This window comes from Narcine bancroftii, chromosome 7 (genome assembly GCF_036971445.1).
Source record: "Narcine bancroftii isolate sNarBan1 chromosome 7, sNarBan1.hap1, whole genome shotgun sequence".
In the NCBI taxonomy this organism is placed as follows: Eukaryota; Metazoa; Chordata; class Chondrichthyes; order Torpediniformes; family Narcinidae; genus Narcine; species Narcine bancroftii.
Genome location: NC_091475.1, coordinates 193,324,691 through 193,344,583, shown reverse-complemented (window position 1 = coordinate 193,344,583; position 19,893 = coordinate 193,324,691). Strand labels below are relative to the sequence as shown.

Sequence of the window (19,893 nt, the reverse complement as noted above, 5' to 3'; positions counted from 1 at the left end):
CGCCTTTGTTTTTGTACAGGGTGATGATGGTGGCATCACGAAGATCCTGAGGCAGTTTACCTTGGTCCCAACAAAGCTTGAAAAACTCATGCAGTTTGGCATGCAGAGTTTTGCCGCCAGCCTTCCAGACTTCTGGGGGGATTCCATCCATACCTGCTGCTTTGCCACTTTTCAGTTGTTCGATTGCCTTATATGTCTCATCCAGGGTGGGAACCTCATCCAGCTCTAGCCTTAGGGGCTGTTGAGAGAGCTGGAGCAGGGCGGAATCTTGGACTGAGCGGTCCAACAATGAAGACGCTGTTTACATCCGGTACCGCACGGATGGCAGTCTCTTCAATCTGAGGCGCCTGCAAGCTCACACCAAGACACAAGAGAAACTTGTCCGTGAACTACTCTTTGCAGATGATGCCGCTTTAGTTGCCCATTCAGAGCCAGCTCTTCAGCGCTTGACGTCCTGCTTTGCGGAAACTGCCAAAATGTTTGGCCTGGAAGTCAGCCTGAAGAAAACTGAGGTCCTCCATCAGCCAGCTCCCCACCATGACTACCAGCCCCCCCACATCTCCATCGGGCACACAAAACTCAAAACGGTCAACCAGTTTACCTATCTCGGCTGCACCATTTCATCAGATGCAAGGATCGACAATGAGATAGACAACAGACTCGCCAAGGCAAATAGCGCCTTTGGAAGACTACACAAAAGAGTCTGGAAAAACAACCAACTGAAAAACCTCACAAAGATAAGCGTATACAGAGCCGTTGTCATACCCACACTCCTGTTCGGCTCCGAATCATGGGTCATCTACCGGCACCACCTACGGCTCCTAGAACGCTTCCACCAGCGTTGTCTCCGCTCCATCCTCAACATCCATTGGAGCGCTTACACCCCTAACGTCGAAGTACTCGAGATGGCAGAGGTCGACAGCATCGAGTCCACGCTGCTGAAGATCCAGCTGCGCTGGATGGGTCACGTCTCCAGAATGGAGGACCATCGCCTTCCCAAGATCCTGTTATATGGCGAGCTCTCCACTGGCCACCGAGACAGAGGTGCACCAAAGAAAAGGTACAAGGACTGCCTAAAGAAATCTCTTGGTGCCTGCCACATTGACCACCGCCAGTGGGCTGATAACGCCTCAAACCGTGCATCTTGGCGCCTCACAGTTTGGCGGGCAGCATCCTCCTTTGAAGAAGACCGCAGAGCCCACCTCACGAACAAAAGGCAAAGGAGGAAAAACCCAACACCCAACCCCAACCAACCAATTTTCCCTTGCAACCGCTGCAATCGTGTCTGCCTGTCCCGCATCGGACTTGTCAGCCACAAACGAGCCTGCAGCTGACGTGGACTTTTTACCCCCTCCATAAATCTTCGTCCGCGAAGCCAAGCCAAAGAAGAAAGAATTTAACTTAGCTTTAGAACCTTTGGCAATTGCTATCAGAGAAGCACCCACTATTACTGGTATTATTCGTTGCAGGGATATTCATAAAGTATCACTATATGCAGATGATTTATTGTTATATATTTCCAATCCTGAAAATTCTATTCCTGCCGTTTTATCTTTATTAGCCCAATTTAGTAATTTTTTGGGATATAAACTGAATTTAAATAAAAGTGAATTATTCCCTTTTAATGGATGGGTCCCTATTTATGATAGTTTACCTTTTAAAATAGCTAGAGACCATTTTATATATTTAGGGATTAAGATTATTAAAAAACATAAAGATTTGTTTAGGACTAATTTTTTCCCTCTATTGGACCTGATCGGCAGTTTACTTACCAATTGGTCACCATTATCCCTATCCATGATAGGCCGAATTAATGCTATTAAGATGATGATCTTACCTAAATTTTTATATATATTCCAAGCTATACCTATTTTTGTTCCTAAATCTTTTTTTGTTAAGGTCGATTCTAAATTGTCCTCATATATCTGGCAAAACAAGAATCCTAGATTGGGGAAAAAATATTTACAGAAATCTAAACTAGAGGGAGGGTTGGCATTACCCAACTTTAGAATTTATTACTGGGCAATTAATATTAGTTACTTAAGGTATTGGTTGAATTATTCAGAATTATCTCTAAATCCCCATTGGGTAAATTTAGAAATTAAACCGATACAAAATTTTTCAATTAGCTCTATTTTGGGAGCTGCTCTCCCTTTTACTCTTACTAAATCATATAAACAAATTGATAATCCAATGGTTAAACATACACTACGTATATGGTTTCAATTCCGGAGATTTTTTAGCCTAAGTCATTTTATCTTGGAAACTCCTATTGTACTAAATTTCCTTTTTCATCCCTCTCTAATTGATCAAGCTTATTTACTCTGGAAAGTTAAAGGTATAACATGCTTTTCGGATTTATTCTTGTTTAACTCTTTCATGTCATTTGAACAATTATCCATGAAATATGATTTACCTCGATCTCATTTCTTTCGATATTTGCAGATTAGGAGTTTCTTAATTTCGACTTTACCCTCTTTTCCCAATCGGGAGACTATGACTGTTTTAGAGGATATACTATATTCAAAATTCCCTCCAAAAGGTGTGATATCTAAATTATATAATATAATTACAAAAATAAATTCTGGGACTTTTGAAAAGTTTAAAAATGATTGGGAAAGAGAACTCAACCTTCATATTTCTAATGAAAATTGGAATAAAATTCTGCGACTGGTAAACTCTTCTTCTCTATGTGCAAAACATTCACTGATACAGTTTAAAGTTGTTCATAGAGCTCATATGTCTAAAGATAAACTCCATCGCTTTTATTCTCATATCGATCCTATATGTGATAAATGTCAATTGGAAATAGCTTCCCTTACACATATGTTTTGGTCCTGTCCCTCTTTACAGAATTATTGGAAGGAAATTTTTTCCATTATATCTACTGTTTTGAATATTGATTTACAACCACATCCCATTACTGCAATTTTTGGATTACCTATGATAGATTTGACTTATTTATCTCTTCCTGCGGATCGTATGATTGCTTTTCTTACACTAATGGCTAGAAGATCTATACTATTAAATTGGAAAGAGGTAAATCCTCCCACTGTTTTCCAATGGTTTACTCAAACTATACTATGTTTAAATTTAGAGAAAATTAGAAACTCTGTCTATGAATCCCCTTCTAAGTTTGAGTTAACCTGGCGACCATTTATTCAATATTTTCATTTGTGGTGAGTTGATCTGGCTCTGTTTTCTTTCTATGATTATGTATGATAATTGGGCTGTAAGATGAGATCGGAGTGATCGGCGTGGTTTAGCTATATCTGTAGGTTTTTTTTAAAGTTTTTTTTTTAAAGTTCTTTTAATTCAGATTTGTTTTTTCTTCTTTTTTGGGGTTTTTTTTCTCTCTTTTTTCATATATTGTTATTAATTATATCTTTTTTTTAGAGATAGTTCACACCCTAAACTGATCAAAATTTTTTTTTAATGATATATTTTTATTCTGTAATATTATAGTTTAATATCTCTGTATTAATTCATTACTTTCTATGTATTTTTTTTATATCCCTTTGAACTGTATGTGTTTATAAATTATAATAATAAAAAGATTGAAAAAGAAAAGATCTGCGGAGAGGAAGGTTTAGAAGGATATGGACCAGATGCAAGTAAAGGTGGCTAGTTCAGAATACCATGGGCAAGTTAGGCCAAAGGGCTTGATCTGCATTGTATAATCTATGTTTATATTAGCTTGCTTAATATAGTACTCCCCTGGATATTTAACCTCATCCTGATTCAATGTCCGATTTATCTGTCGTCCTAACGTGCCCACTTGAGCTGGCCCCATTTGCCTTCATTTGGCCCACATCCCTTTAATCTGTTCCTATCTGTGCTCCACTTCAAATGTCTGACTAATTACACTTTTTAAATTCACACACACTATATTTGACCAGGGAGGAGAAGAGCATTGTGGAAAACACCACAATACAGAGCAAACTATAGACCTAATACCGGTAAATGGGATTAATACTGATGAGGGCTTAATGGTGGGTTAATGGCCTGCTTCTGTGCTACATGGTCTATTAGATAAAAGCATGGGAGAAAGATCATGTGGAAATTAAAATTGGATTTAATTACTTTAGTGGAGGAACACGGTTTTTTTGCCCAAAGTAGGGAAATCAGTAACCAGAGGATACGTGTTGAAAGTGGGGTGGGGAGAGAGATTTAACAGGAACCTGAGGGGAAACCTTATTACAGAGGGTGGTGGGTGTATGGAGGAGGTGATTGAGGGAAGCAGTGTAGCAATTAAGAAAAAAAATGGACAGATACATGGATTTGGAATGTATGCAGGAGAGACGAGTGTGGGTGGGATATTTTTGTCAGAGTGGGCAGGTTGGGCTGTATGCCACACTGGACGTCTCAATGACACTCTATAGAAAGGCACATTATGACTCAAGACTGCGTTGTCAGTTTGAGATCTATTGACTTAGAAAGTTCTGGTTTATGGCAGGCAATTGCGAAGATGCTTCAGGGATGAAAGTATCCTCCATGCACAGCAAGTATTGCCAACGAGGCTCTTCATCATTTAAACAATACTAAGCAAGATCTTTCTATGGAAGCGGGCAAAAATGAATTAAAATGGAAAGTGGTTGCAACATGAAGGACAATCTCCTCCCGATGCATCATATTTAAAAACTTTGATTCACACCCCTTGAGGGTAATAGTACAGTTAAAGGGTGCTGATCAGTCTTATGTTAAAACTGAAACTTGAATCATGTGCTCTCACAAAAGAGATAGCTAAAAATACCAAACTCAAAAATCTCCAGCCATGGGTAGAAGCTGACCCCAACCAGATAATTCAGATTCCAGAGGTGTTATAGGATGAGGAACCTAGAATTGGCTGGAAAAGTGGTAACTTCAAAAGAAGGCCTTTCAACAGGTTTCTTTGAGGCTACAAAGAGTGGAGGTGATGACACTACCTGGAACGCGACTTCATTATGAGGAAAAAAAAGGCCAAGAGTAAAGGTGAAATTGACAAAATATTTTGAACAAAGGGAAATAGACATGGAGAATTGGTGCAGCAATGCAGAATTGTTTTTCTCCTTTTACACTGAGTTCTGCTCGTGACTTAATTAGATTTAAACTCAATTAGCATTCTTGAAATCTCAGCTCATTTAAAAATGACTCTCAATCAAGATCAGTTTTTTTTGACTAAATGTTTTATTTATGTTACACTAATTTTGCGGTGTGTGTGAAACCAGGTAACTGGAACCGGGGTTGCAGTTAATTGGGCGGCACGGGTTCGTGGGCCAAAAGGGCCTGTAACCTTGCTATAATTCATTGATCTTCTGCTCCCTAGTTATGTGTTTTTAATACCCAACTCCTGTTGAATTTTCAAACAGCTTTCTGCTGAAAAGTACTTGGGAACCCTTTCAATAATCAGCACTTTGTGACTAGACAGATTCCTCAGAGATGCAATTAAGGCTTTGAAATATATTATGAAAGGTGAATTAAGAGAGTTGTTCTTTACACGTCAGGTTTTTTCCCCCCAGGATCAATGCAGCTTTGCTTTATTTACAGCCATTGTAAATCAAAAGGGTGAAGCATTTGGACACTTTGTACACAGGGCTCCAGATATCCAGACTCCAGCTGACCAGCAGAGCTGTGGACAGTATTTATGTGTTCTCCCTTGGACCCAGGTGATCCGGTTTCCTCAGAAATACCAACCACACGACGGTTGGCAGGTTAATTTGTCACTGTGTTTGTTGCTCATGTGCAGGTGAGCGATGCATTTGGGTTGGGATTGGGGAGGTGGGTGGGGAAATTGTTGGGCATGTGGAAAGAGAAGGCTACTAAAGAAAACTAGTGGGGAATAGGATTGCTCCACGAACCGGCATCCACTTGATGGGCAGGCATCCATGTTTTGAGCACTGTTAAGAAATTCCTATCGAGGTAGTACAGTTCAAGTAGAGTGGATTAAGACAGAAGAGCTGTGTAGCTTGATTTTGTCAAAACGCAGACAGGCTGGATAAACTCATTTGGACTTGAAGCATCCATAGGAGGTAAAAATATATTACCAACACTTCAGGCCTGAACTCTTCCTCAAGGTAAGAGTTTTAAAAAAAAGACAGGTGTCTGAATTAAAGGCTGGGGAAGGAATGGGAGGGGGAGGAGTCCAGACCAACAGATAAAAGATGATAAAAGGAAATGATAAAAGGAAAAGTGAGAATTTAGTTCTGCGAAAGGAGACAGAGAGAAAAGGGGAGGGGGCGAGAGAGAGAGAGAGAGAGAGGAAAGAAGAAAAAAGAACTGGTACCAGAGCACATATAGTAAGAAGAAATAACTTTTGAACCATTGAGAAAAAATGCAGTTAAAATCGCAATCAACCGCTACATCACAAAACGCACTTAAGTACGATATCACAATGCGGCAGCAGTCAAAAATAGTGCTCACAGTTAACTTCTGAATTTTGCCCGCCAGTGATGAATGCAATCCAACGTGCTGGAAAAGGGATGGTCTGAAGCGAATCCTGATGTTAGACTTCTGCCGCTCGCAATGTTTCTGAAAGTACAAGTAAATGAATGGGTTTTAGACTTTTAACAAAGGCTCCAGGCAGCATTTGAGCCGTCGAAATGAAAAGCAGGCAAAAATAAATATTGCCAAAGACCGTAATGCTCTCTTCCCCATTTCCCAGTTTCCAATTTTTTTATTATGTTTCACTGAAACGATTTGGCCTTACGTTTTAAAAATGTGCAAGATGAACAAAGATCAGCTTATTTTACAGAGGTCAGCACAACATAATGGGCTGTAGGCCCTTTAATGTGTTATAATGTTTGATGTGCACAGAAGAAAGGAGCTGGTACCACAGGAAGTTCATTCAAGAAGAAAGTTCTCTAGCAAAGTCCCACAAGCCGCAAAGACAACAAATTGGATTAAATTTGGTTGTAAAAAGTAAAAACAAAGCAAAATTTGAGAGCATTTTGTTTTCATTGGTTGGAAGTGAGTTGGGATAAAGTTTTTGGACCATTGTTGTCCCATATAAAAATTGTATATTTACTTTTCATCTTCTTTGGCTTGGCTTCGCGGACGAAGATTTACGGAGGGCTATGTCCACGTCTGCTGCAGGTTCGTTGGTGACTGACAAGTCCGATGCGGGACAGGCAGGCACGGTTGCAGCGGTTGCAAGGGAAAATTGGTGGGTGTTGGGTTTTTCCTCCTTTGTCAGTGAGGTGGGCTCTGCGGTCTTCTTCAAAGGAGGTTGCTGCCCGCCGAACTGTGAGGCGCCAAGATGCACGGTTGGCACTGTTCTTAGCTCCTTTCAAAATGCTCCAAGGCATTTGAATGAACTACTTCCTAAAGTGTGCTCACAGTTACAATGCAGGTAAAACTGTCATTTCCAGCTATAGGATAGTGACGAGATATTTCAGTAACTTAAAATGCTGATCAAGGGGTAAATATTGGCCAGGAAAACTGGAACTCGAGAAATCAGAGCAGGAGTAGGCCATCTGGCCCATCGAGTCTGCTCTGCCATTCAATGGCTGATCTGATGATAGGCTCATCTCCACTTTCCTGCCTTTTCCCCATTAAGGGATATTATATTTACTAAGGTCGCCTCCACTGCTTCAATTGGCAGTGATTCATCTCCGTCTGGGAAAAGCAGTTCCTCCTCATCTCCATTTTAAATCTACTATCCAGAATTGTGAGGCGATGCCCCTTAGTTTGGGTCTCTCCTATTAATGAAAACGTTTTACCTATCTCTGTCTTACCTTTGGCTTTCATAGTTGCGTATGTTTCTGTAAGATCCCCTCTCATTCTTCTAAATTCCAGTGAGTACAGCCTCAGATGACTCAACCTGGCCAAGTCATTGGAACAGGCCAAGCTCGAGGACAACGACCTCAAAGCCAGCAAGCTCGGTCACCCAGGCGACCCCTTCCAAGGGTTGGCTGCTCCCACTACCCCAGCCCTAACAGCTGCCGCTTCCTGTGCTAGTGAGTATTGTTTCTGCGGCAAGAGCCAGCATCCCCGATCGCGCTGCCCGGCTGAAGACTCTGTGTTCCAGCTGTGGCAAGAAAGGGCAATGGGCGAGGGTTTGCCGCGCGAGGGGAAGTCCGGGGAAATCCACGGCCTGCGTCATTCCGGATCAGATTCCAGCCCAAAGGCGTCTGCCCCGAATTCACCCGAGCCCACTTGCAGCGCTACACACCGACGGAGGGTGGCCGTGAGGAAACAGTGCAAAGAGGCTTGGCGGCCATCTTGTCGTGACATAAATTCAAACTCGGCGCCATCATTGTTGGAAGAGAAAGGAGGGCAGCCATATTGCCACGCCACAAGGTCGACGCCATCTTACCCACGCAGGGCAACCCAGGATGGTGGGGGCCACTCGAGTGAGGAGTATGGAGTCTCCGGGGACCTAGCCTCGATGGTCCCAGATCAGGACAGATCTCACCAGCTCAACATAGTGACTGTGAAGGTAAACAGACATTCCACTAAATACCTAATTGACATGGGCTCTACTGAAAGGTTCAAAGACTCATGGACTGTTCAAAAATACAACCTAAAGATATATCCTTCAATTACCGCATATTCCTTGAATCCCATTTGCATTCTATGCATGTTCAACAACATCTGTCGTTTGAAGAGGGGGAGGGGGAAATCTGTAAATTTCGCCTGCATATACTTGATGAATTGTGTGCTCCAGTGTTGTTGGGTCTGGACTTACTGTGTCACCTTAAAAGCGTGACCTTGGAGTATTCTGGTCCCCTCCCCCTGTAACAATTCAGAACGGAGGGCCCCTAAAATCAGAACCCACATGCAGCCTCTCTATACTGACTATCGACCCCCTCCCCACCTCTCTTCCCAAATCTGTCCTTGGACTGCAAACCTAATGCTACCAAGAGCAGGAGGTACAGTACAGCAAACTGAGATTTTATAAAGTCTGAGACAAAGGTATCATCGAACCTAGCACCAGCCAGAGGAGAATGAAAGTTGTAGAGGTAAAAGGGGAAAACAAGTCTAGGCTAGCAATTGACTTTACACACTCCTGGACACATACCACCTCCCTCAAATTTTGGATATGGATCTTTTCGACCATCCACCTGAAAGCTGCTTACCACTAGCTGCTATTCCACTCTGAAGACTGACCATATATGGCACTTGAGGCTAATGGTCATCTGTATCAATTCCGGATGGTCCCTTTCGGATTCACTAATGGGATTTCTATCTTCTGGAGGCAGATAGACAGAATGGTGGGTGAGTATGGGTTGAAGGCTACCTTCCCCTACCTCGATAATGTTACTATCTATGGAAGACCATGACACCAACCTCCAGAGTTTTCTCCACACGGCGAAAGCCCTGAACCTCACTTATAACTCTGACAAATGCATGTTCAGGACTAAACGTCTGGATATCCTTGGCTACGTGGTGGAGAATGACATCATTGGCCTTGATCCTGATACGATGCGCCCCCTGTTATTGCTCCCCATTCCCAAAATCACAAAGGCTTTGAGGAGATGCCTGGGGTTTTCCTCATATTACGCCCAGTGGATCCCTCAATACGCTGATAAGGTTCACCCTCTCTTAAAAGCCACTAATTTTCCCCTCTTGGTTGAAGTCCAACAGCTTTTAACTACCTCTGGAATCACATTGCGAAAGCCGGCATGCACGCAGTGGACGAGAATGTACCTTTCCAGGTGAAAAGCGACGCTTCGGACGTAGTCATGCCTGCTACCCTCAACCAGGTGGGCAGGCCGGTTGCAATTTTTTCTCAGACATTACAAGGTCACGAGCTCAAGAACCCATCTGTGGAAAAGGAGGCTCCAGCCATTGTAGAAGCCATGAGGCAATGGAGACACTACCTGGCTGGTTGGAAATGTAATGCTCCTCACTGACCAGCGCTCGGTCACATTCATGTTTAATAATGTCAAGAGGGGCAAAATCAAAAATGACAAGATTGCTCGGTGGAGGATCGAGCTCTCCACCTACAATTATGACATTGCCTTTCGGCCAGGACTCTTTAACGACCCTCTAGATGCCTTATCCAGAGGAAGCTGTGCCTCTGCACACACCGGCCAACTGTGGTCTCTGCCATCCAGGGGTTACCCGCATGGCTCATTTTGTCAAGGCGCGCAATCTGCCCTACTCCATTGAAGATGTCAGGGAAATGACCAGGTCTTGCCAGCTCTGCGTGGAGTACAAGCAGCACTTCTACCGCTCCACAAAGGCGCCCTGATCAAGTCATCCAGGCCCTACGAATGGCTCAGTGTTGACCTCCATGAATGGAAACACTTTCTTCCCATTATTGATGAGTACTCCCACTTCCCGTTCACCAGTCCACACCCAGACACGTCCAGTTCGTCAGTTATAAAGGCCCTAGGTTCCATTTTCGCCCTGTTCGGGAATCTCAGCTATATTCATAGCGACCGGGGCTCATCCTTTATTAGTGATGAACTATGTCAATATCTGCTGATGAGGGGCATCGCATCCAGCAGGACTACTAGCTACAATCACCTGCGGGAATGGGCAGGTTGAAAAGGAGAATGCCAAGGTCTGGAAGGCTGTCAAAATGAGCCTGAAGTCAAAGACCTTCCAGACTTACACTGGCAGGAAGTCCTCCCTATGGTGCTCTATTCCATCTGGTCGTTATGTACCATGACCAATGCTACCCCTTCACGAGTTCCTATTCAATTTTGAAGGAAGGTCGCATCGGGAACCACATTTACAAATTGGCTCACCACCCCTGGTCCAGTCCTTCTCAGGAAGTATGCGAGAAGCAAGACCGACCCCCTGATGGAAAGGATGAAACTGCTCCACGCCAATCCCATGAATGCCTAAGTGGAGTACCTGGATGGCAGAGAGGACATCGTCTCCATCAGGGACCTGGCACCCACCCGGAACAGAAGGTTTGTTGCCTCAAGTGCCCTGCGAGCCATGGAGCTCATTCTCTTCACCCCGAATCGGGGCCTCAGGGGATCTGGTTCAGGAGGAAAGTGCATCCTCCTCTACCATTGAGCCAGAGACCCAGACCACCTCTCCTCCCTCACAAGGGGATCAGGAGACCCAAGGAGTCCAAGGCCCCCTGGTGCTAAGGTGCTCCACCAGGATCTCCAGATCTCCGGACCGGTTAAATCTGTAAAAAAAAAATTCTGAACGCATGTTCCCTGTCCTCATTCACAGACCCTAAATTCTACAGGAAGGGGTGAATGCAGTGAACTGGGATTCACTGGTAGGGTGTTGCGCTGATGGCTGGCTCTGTCTCCCAGCTCTGCTCCCATCTGCTTACGTATAACCCTGATTTCCCGCCTAAACCCAGAACCCTTTCGAAGACCACTGTGAAACCCTACCCATAGTTATAAGCTAATAAAAGCATTTGTTCTCCCTCCAGTTGTGGGAGCTTTTATCCATGCTACACCCCCAACTCTATGCATCCTTATTTTCTATACAAGTCCTTTATGTGGGTTCTTATCAGTGCTTTCTGGAAATTCAAGTAAATGATGTCCCTCCGCTCCCCTCTATCTACCACGCTTGTTACATCCACAAAGAACTCCAGTAAATTTTTCAAACAGGATCTGCCTTTGTTGAACTCTCGCTGCGTCTGCCCTGATGCATTTATTTTGCTGTCGATTCCTCGCTACTTCTTCTTTAATGAGAACTTTAAGCATTTTCCTAACTACAGATGTGTAGGGGATAGACAGAGTAAATGTAGATAGGCTTTTTCCACTGAGGGAAGATGAGATACAAATCAGAGAATATGGGTTAAGAGTGAGAGGGGAAAAGTTTAGGGGGAACATGAGGGCAACTTCTTCTCACAGAGCGTGGTGTGGAATTAGCTGCCAGCTGAGGTGGTGAATGCAGGCAATTTTAATATTTGAGGGATTTGGACAGGTACATGGATGGTATGGAGGGCTATGGACTAAGTTGCAGGTCTGTGGGACTAGGCAAAAAAAAACTGGTTCAGCACAGACTAGAAGGGCTGAAGGAGCCTGCTTCTGTGCCGTAGTGTTCAATGGTTCTAACTTACTAGTCTATAGTTCCCTGGCTTTTGCCTACATCTCTTTTTGAATAGTGGCATGACATTTGCCATCTTCCAATTCACTGGGAACTGGCCAGAGACCAGAGAAGTTTGGTAAATTATCACCAAAGTCTTGGCTACAACTTCTGTCATTTCTTTCAGTATTCTAGGATGCATTCCATCGGGACCAGGGAAATTATCAAGTGTTCTGAGTAGTACCTCTCTAGTGTTAGCTATTATATCCAGGTTCTCACCTCCCATCACATCCATAACATCTGTCTTTGGCATGCTCGACGTGTCACAAAATAATTATTCAAAGCCTCAGCCATCTCCTCATTACCCAATATCAATCCCCCCTTCTCATTTTCCAAGGGACCAGTCTTCATTTTAGCAACCCTTTTGCACTTCAAGAGATCGTTTGGATCATCTAACCGGAGCAGAAGATCTGTCTATTGGGAGACTTCTAACGGTACAGCAATTCTGCAGAGTGCTCCTGGATTCTTGTGCTCAACCTTCAGAAGGAGGCTTTGAAGGTCAATCTTCCTGGTGGAATTCAGACTAACCATTACATTACCTAGAAGAGACTGGGGAATCACTTTGCTTCCAACAGATGCTGTGTGACCTGCTGAGTTTCTCCAGCTCCCTTGTGCATTGTACTACAATCACAGTCTGCAGACTTTCCAGTTTATCTACATATCACAGAGCTGTGTTAAGTCTGAATGGTTTTAAAATTGAGTGCATTAATAATATTTTAGATACAAGGGCAAAATGAAATTGATAACTGAAATAGGAAACAAAAGTTGGAACTTCCCATTATTACCACAACCACAAATTCCTACGCCACTATCAAAAATAATAATAGAACATTACAGCAGAGCAAACAAGCCTTTTGGCCCTTCTGTTATTCTGCCTGGTCCCCACTGACCTGCACCCATTCATTACTTTAGCTGGTAGTTTGTTCCACACTCCCACTACTCTGTGTGAAGAAATTTCCTCTAAACATTTTCCCTTTCACCCTTAACATCTATCTGCACTACTGAAACACCACTTGTGCTCTGAAACTGTGAATTTTTATCTCTTCTTTATATTTATAATCTTTTACAATGCTGGGATAATTGAATGTATACTGTTGTGGTTGATGTTTTCTTTTGTACCTGTTTGCCTGCAACTAGCAAGAATTTAGATGCAGCTGGCACATTCTACTAAAGTCCATGAGAATGTCATCATTATCAGATGGAGTTCAATGTCAGCACAAGGGAGTCTTAGAGCAAAGGGAGGTGGGTGGGGGGGAGGGGAAAGAGGTATGCCCAGAAAGTGACAGAAGTAGGAGCAAGAGCTGACAGTGGAAACAAGGAGAGAGAGAGAGAGAGAGAGACAGAGAGAGAGAGACAGAGAGAGAAACAATATAGAAGTGACAGAGAAAGAGAGAAAATGGGAGAAAGAAGGAAAGCCTGGGAATATGAAAGGTAGATGCAAAGCAGGAAAAGTTCACTCCTGTGTAAAATAAAGAGACAGGACAAATGACTTTTCATGTTATGTCAACACACAAATGTTTGGATGCACGTTGATTGCCAGCAACCACATCATGGTTTCACATTACCTGCCCGTAACTCTAATCCTGAAGACAAAATATCTTGGAAAGGAAATAAATGAAACTTGGAAGTAAATGATATTTCAAGTGCACCACTTTAACACATGCTGAGGTATAGGCCCAAACCGGGTAGGGGTGTTGGGGAAGAGGAGTAGATTTCGAGCACTGACTTTGGATGACAGCAATGGCCACTTTGAGTTGTACATGCACCTGCTCTCAACAGTGAGAATGCCACTTTTTGAACACTTCAAACTTTGAAGTGTGAGTGAGAGGAAGCTGAAAGACAGAGGCTTTTTGAATGAGAAAAGTTAAGACTTGAGGTGGAGAGAGAAAAGAGAACTGAAGGTCAAACTTCTGGAGAAAAGGTTTTGGCTAGTAGAGGTTAATCTAGCTCCTCCTTTTGACGAGAGTGATATTGATAAATATTTTCAGCTTTTTGAAAAGGTTGGTCAGAGCTCAAGCTGGCCAAAAGAAAAGTAACTTCTTATGCTCCAAAGTGTAATAAAGGGAAAAGCACAAATTGTATACTCTAGTTTGAATGCAGAGAAAATTGCAAATTATGATTCTGTTAAACAAGCAGTATTAAAAACTTATGAATTGGTTCCAGAAGCGTATTGTAATGGATACATATTGGGGGGATTTTGGTAAGATTTTAAAACAGATCTTATATGAAAGACTGAAGAATTCATATTCAGTAACATTGCAGGATCTCTGGAGAATGTTATGCACAATTTCACAAGTAGATGCTAATTGAAATGACATCATGTTTGTAGGAGACAAACTGGCTGTTAAAAAGTACTTATAGTGTGCTCACAGAAAGGTCACTCCTGGGTTTTGTTTATTTAAGACAACTGCTTGACCAAGAGAGAAGAACTCCTGTTGTTTACTGAAGAAGGTGGGAGTTTTGCAAGTGAGAGAGTCACATGGGCATTCTGGCAGTCTCAATTGGAGAGAGAGAGAGGGAGAGAAGATAAGCTCTTTCAGCTTAGATGTCTGACACTGAAAGGAACTGAACAATGCAAGCCAGGAGGAGCTGGTGAGAAACAGAAAGTTCCAGAGCATGGATGGCTGGAAGTGCTATCTGTCTGATGTTTCTCTTGGAATAAATGGAACAGAAAGGAACTCTGTGGTAGCCTGAAGAAAGAGGTTACCATCTGGAAAACCCTGATGGGGGAAGTTTCATCAGCGAGACATTGAGGTGACCAATGGTGGTACCTCAGTTGTGGGAATCCTGGAACAACAAATCTCTCTCTGCAAACCCTACAAGAACCTTCCTGAGCGGTAAACATTTACCTTTTGAGCACCAAAGTCTGGTGAACTTTATATATGTTAAATTCTGTGCACAGTATAAGAATTGCCTGCATCCAGAGAATTTGGAAGAATGAGAAGTGAGATTGAACTGTGAACCAAAGAACTTTTCTTAAATTTACACACACATTACATACACGTGTGCTTAGAATTAGAAGGGGGTTAATTTGGGTTAGTTAAGTACAGAGATAAGTTAAAGTTTGATTCTGTTTTCATGTATAAAGTTGATTAAAAATAACTTTAGTTTTAAAAACTACTTGCCTTGATGAATGTCTATTGCTGCTGGGTTTTGGGGTCCTTTGGGCTCGTAACATTTTAGACAAAAATTTAGGAATTTTGGGGGGGAAAGCATGAAACCAATCTTTGATGGATTTTGTACTTGAAAAATTTATATGTTTTGACTGTTGGTGCAGCTCAAAAGGAATAAATAATGATTTTAACAGAGCAAGAGAATTGATATTAATTGAGGCAATTAAAAGGTGAGTTCCCAATGAGCGCAAATTATACCTGAATGAGAAAGACACGGGGACATGGCAACAAATGGCTAGGTTAGCAGACGAATATGCCTTAACTCACAAAAACAAATTACAGCAGAACGGACCAGTAAGCCCGAAATTAAGTCTGGGGAGAATATTAAGAGAAAAGATGAGTGTAAAGTAGGAAAGGACAGAATCTCAGGATTTGTCTGTTATTACTGAAAGAAAACTGGTCAAGTTCTTGAAAATTGTTTAGTGCTGAAAAAGAAGAAAAAAAAGGGGATATTACTAGAAACTTGTATTCAGACAGTTGAACTTAATGAGAACAGAGGTTTCATACCGAGTAAGGATGTTTTGGATGTATTCAAACCTTTTGTATCAGAGGGCTTGATTTCAGTAAAAGAAAGAACTTCCCAAGCGCCAGTTTAAATTCTCAGAGATACTGGGGCTGCCCAGTCATTTTCATTGGAGAACATCATGACCCTTGATCAAAAGACGGACACAGGAGAGATGACTTTGATTAGAGGTGTTGATGGAGATGTGGAATCAATAGCTCTTCACAAAGTCGTGTTGAATTCAGAATTAGTTAAAGGACCAGTTGTAGAGGGAGTTATTTCAAAGTCTCACTCTTATTAGGGAATGACTTGGCGGAGGCCAAAGTCAGGTCAGTGTTGAGATTAACAAATAAGACAAGTAAGAATGAAGTTGACGAAGATTGTGAGATATATCCTGCATGCGCTGTGACAAGGTCTTTATCTCAGAAAATGATGAGAGCAGAGTAAGATCCAGTTAGTAGAGACTTGCCTAGCATTTCTGAAATAGTCCAGAAAGAGGAGGTTAAATTTGAGAGTCAGGATTGTGTTTGTCAAGGAAAGAGTTAATTGAGCAGCAGAAGACAGATCCGCATCGCCCTGACTTGAAGGAGAAGGCTGTGGATGAGGAGCAGATTAAGGAAATGCCCTAGGGATATTAATGGAAGGGTGAATTGTTAATGAGGAAATCATGAATAAAATTTTGAAACAATTTTTCTGGCCTGGTCTGACGAAGAATATTGTTAATTGCTGCCGGACATGTCATCTTTGTCAGGTTGTGGGGAAACCTAACCAGGGTCCTCCAGTAGCTCCTTCACAATCTATTCCTGTTGTTGGGGAACCTTTCAATAGGATTATTGTGGATTGTGTGGGTCCCCTGCCTAAAACAAAAGATGGGAATCAGTACTTGTTAACAATTATGTGAATGGCGTCCTGATTTCCAGAGGCTATACCACTGAGGGATATCAAAGCAAAAACAGTGGTAAAGGCTTTGCAAAACATTTTCACAGTTTTTGGGTTACCTAAAGAGATCCAGAGTGATCAAGGAAATAATTTCACGTCAGGACTGTTTCAGCAGTTGATTTATGAGCTGGGAACTTCACCTGAGTACAAATCTGAAACTCGGAGCTTTGGAAAGATTTCATTCTACTCTTGAAAATATGACGAGGATTTATTGTCTGGAGAATGAAAAGGATTGCTGTAAGAGAGTCTGTGCAGAATTCATTAGTTTTCATCCCTTTTGAAATTGTGTTTGAACATCAGGTTAGAGGACCTTTAATGTTGGTAAAAGAACAGTGGGTTAATGAGGATGTGCAGTTTGACTTGCTGGATTATTTTTCTAAATTTAAAGATTGGTTACAAATAGGGTGGACTTTGGCTCAAGAGAATTTAAAAATAGCTCAGGTTAAAATGAAGCAATTATTTGACAGGAAAGCTCAAGCGAGGAATTTTAAGACAGGAAATAAGGTGTTAATTTTGTTCCCAACACATGACAATCCACTTAGAGCATTTTTTCTGAACCATATGAAGTAAAATCAGAATGATGGTAACTATGTGATAAACACTTCAGATCATAGAAATAAAACTCAACTTTGTCATACCAACATGTTGAAACTTTATGAGAAAAATGGTGGTGGAGAACAATTTGAATCAGAGGTGTTAGTTGTTGACAGGCTTGAGGATGTCGTGGATCATAAGATCATGGAAACAGGATCTTGTGAGGGTAACTTGAAATAAACCATAATTCCGATATGCTTGTCTAATTCAACAATTTTGGAAAATCTGGAGGAGAAGTTAGGCCATCTTAAATCTCAAGAACTAAAGCAGTTAAAGCAGTTGCTTTTGAAATATACAAATTTGTTTCCTGATGTGCCAAAAAAGGGTGTCAGTGATTTGTCATGATATGGATGTGGGAGGAGCAAGTCCCATAAAACAACACCGCTATCAAATAAACATTGAAAAGAGTAAAATAATGGGTCAGAAGGTGGAGTACATGTTGGGAAGTAATGAAACTTCGGTCACCTACATTAAAAAGAGAAAAAATAAATTCATCAAAGGAATTGTTCCACTATTGAGAAGGAAGTGTTATCTCTTAATACCTCATAGTCTCTCTGCAGAATTTTGATGTGTATCTGGGTACAACCCATGAACCAGTAATGATATTTACTGATCACAATCCTCTGGTGTTTTTTGAATAAAATGAAGAATAAAAATAGGAGATTAAACTGGAATTTGATCTTGCAAGAATATAATCTGCAATTTAATCATAGCAAAGGTACAAATAATGTGATCGCAGATTGCTTGTCTAGATGTTGAAATGATCATGTAAAGAAAAACCTTTCATTATTGGGATATGCTGCTATAACATGATGTATATTGTGTAAAACCACTGTAGTGATGGCTAAGTTCGCAATTTGTGTCGGTTATAAAAGAATTTTAGCTTGAGAGCTAAAATTTCTTTGTAGGGGAGAATGTAATGGAATGCTAATAAAATATGTTTAAAGGGGGAATAAGATTAAGTAGTTTAGGTCACTTTTCACAAGCAAACATCACATTTCAAAAACAGAGACAGGATCAGAAACTGTAAAAAGAGAGAGAGGGAGAGAGGAAAGTAAAAGCTCCAGCAGTTAGTGCAAGGCTGCAGACTGAAAAGCCTGCTAAAGACCCCTTTTCAAAAAAATTTTTTGAGTTCTGAGTTCAGCCTATTCAAAATCTCTATAGTGACTGGTTATTGTATTTCTCCTGAAATAAGGGAAAAGAAGAAATCTTTCCAGTAATCACGTTTCTTCGGAAAGACACTTTGATTGCTGATTGAAGGAAATCAGTTTGCGTGTCCAACGAACAACAAACATCTCTCTGCACCTACCAGAGACCTTCCTGTCTGGTAATAAGTTAAGGCACCAGACTGTTTTATTTTGTTCAAAAAACTGCCAGTAAACTTGGAGAAGTGAACAGTAAATGACTGGACAGTGAAAAAGAACCATCTTGAAACCCACTCTCACACACACATGCACTTAGAATTAGGAGGGGGTTAAATTAAGTAACTTAATAGGGATAAGTTAAATATTAATCTTATTATCCTGTATTAAGAAAATAAAACTAATTTTGTTTAAATAGCCATTGTCTGTGGGAATTTCTGTTACTGCTGGTTTTTGAGTCCTTGGGGCTCGTTACAGATGTCATTCGGAATTTTCATGTTCATTAGGCTGTTTCTCATGTTTATAAATGCTGTTCTTGGCCTGGCTTTTATGCCTATTTTGCATTTGCCATCAGATATTACCCATGATCCAAGGTACTTGAAGTTGTGAATTTGTTTCAGGATTTCATTTCCCAATATGATCCAAGCTATATTTTTGTATACCTCTATCAAACTTCCCTTCATTCTTCTGCACTCCAGGAAATAAAGTTCTAATCTGTTGAACCTTTCTCTGAAGTAAAAACACAGCGAAATGCCTGAGGAACTCAGCTGGTCTTTTCAGAATCTATAGGAGACAGAGATACATTGCCGACGTTTCAGGCCTGCGCCCTTCTTCAAGGAACAAGAAGAACGAGCCAGAAGCAGGAAATCTCAGAAGGTCTCAGAATTCAGACAGTGCGGCTGGTGGAAAATATGATAAGGGATGAGGTAAGAATTTATCGTGCTTGTGCAACAGGAGACGAAATGGAGAGACAGAGATAGGGAAAGGGAAAGGCGATGGGGGAAAAAGTGGGGGGGGGGGGGGTGGGGTCCTTAATGAAAGCCAGAGAAATTGATATTGATGCCAGCAGTTGGAGGGTGGTGTTGTTCCTCAAATTTGTGGGTGGTCTCAGTCTGGCAGTACACGAGACCATGGACAGACACGTTAGCAAGGGAATGGGATGGAGTATTAAAATGGGTGGCCACTGAAAGATCCACATTATTGTGGCAGATGGAGCTGCGGTGCTCAACAAAGCAATCTCCCAGTATGCATCTAGTCTCTCTGATGTAGAGGAGACAATGGGAACACCGGATGCAGTAGATGACCTCTGGAGATTCACGTGAAATGTTATTTCACTTGGAAGGACGGTTTGGGGCCCCGAATGGTGGTGACGGAGGAGGTGTGGGCGCAAGTGGAGCATCTCCTGCAGTCACGGGGGTAGGTCCCAAGGGGATGATTGGTGGGGAGGGAGGAATGGATAAGGGGGTCATGGAGGAAGGCGGAGAGGGGAATACGTGTCTAGTGGTGGGATCACGTAATAGGTGGCGAAAATGGCAGAGGAGGATATGTTGGATGC

At 41.9% G+C, this 19,893-nt stretch overlaps 1 protein-coding gene across 5 annotated transcripts in view; it reads right to left on the bottom strand.

Annotated features, from left to right (window-relative positions):
- The window catches only part of mgat4a (alpha-1,3-mannosyl-glycoprotein 4-beta-N-acetylglucosaminyltransferase A), a 282,181-nt gene that overhangs the window by 48,373 nt on the left and 213,915 nt on the right, over positions 1–19,893 (bottom strand). For all 5 annotated transcript variants that reach the window (XM_069891861.1, XM_069891863.1, XM_069891865.1 and 2 more), the window contains exon 10: positions 6,400–6,507. In XM_069891861.1, coding sequence (XP_069747962.1) covers positions 6,400–6,507 — 108 coding nt within the window. The remainder of the gene's footprint in view (positions 1–6,399; positions 6,508–19,893) is intronic.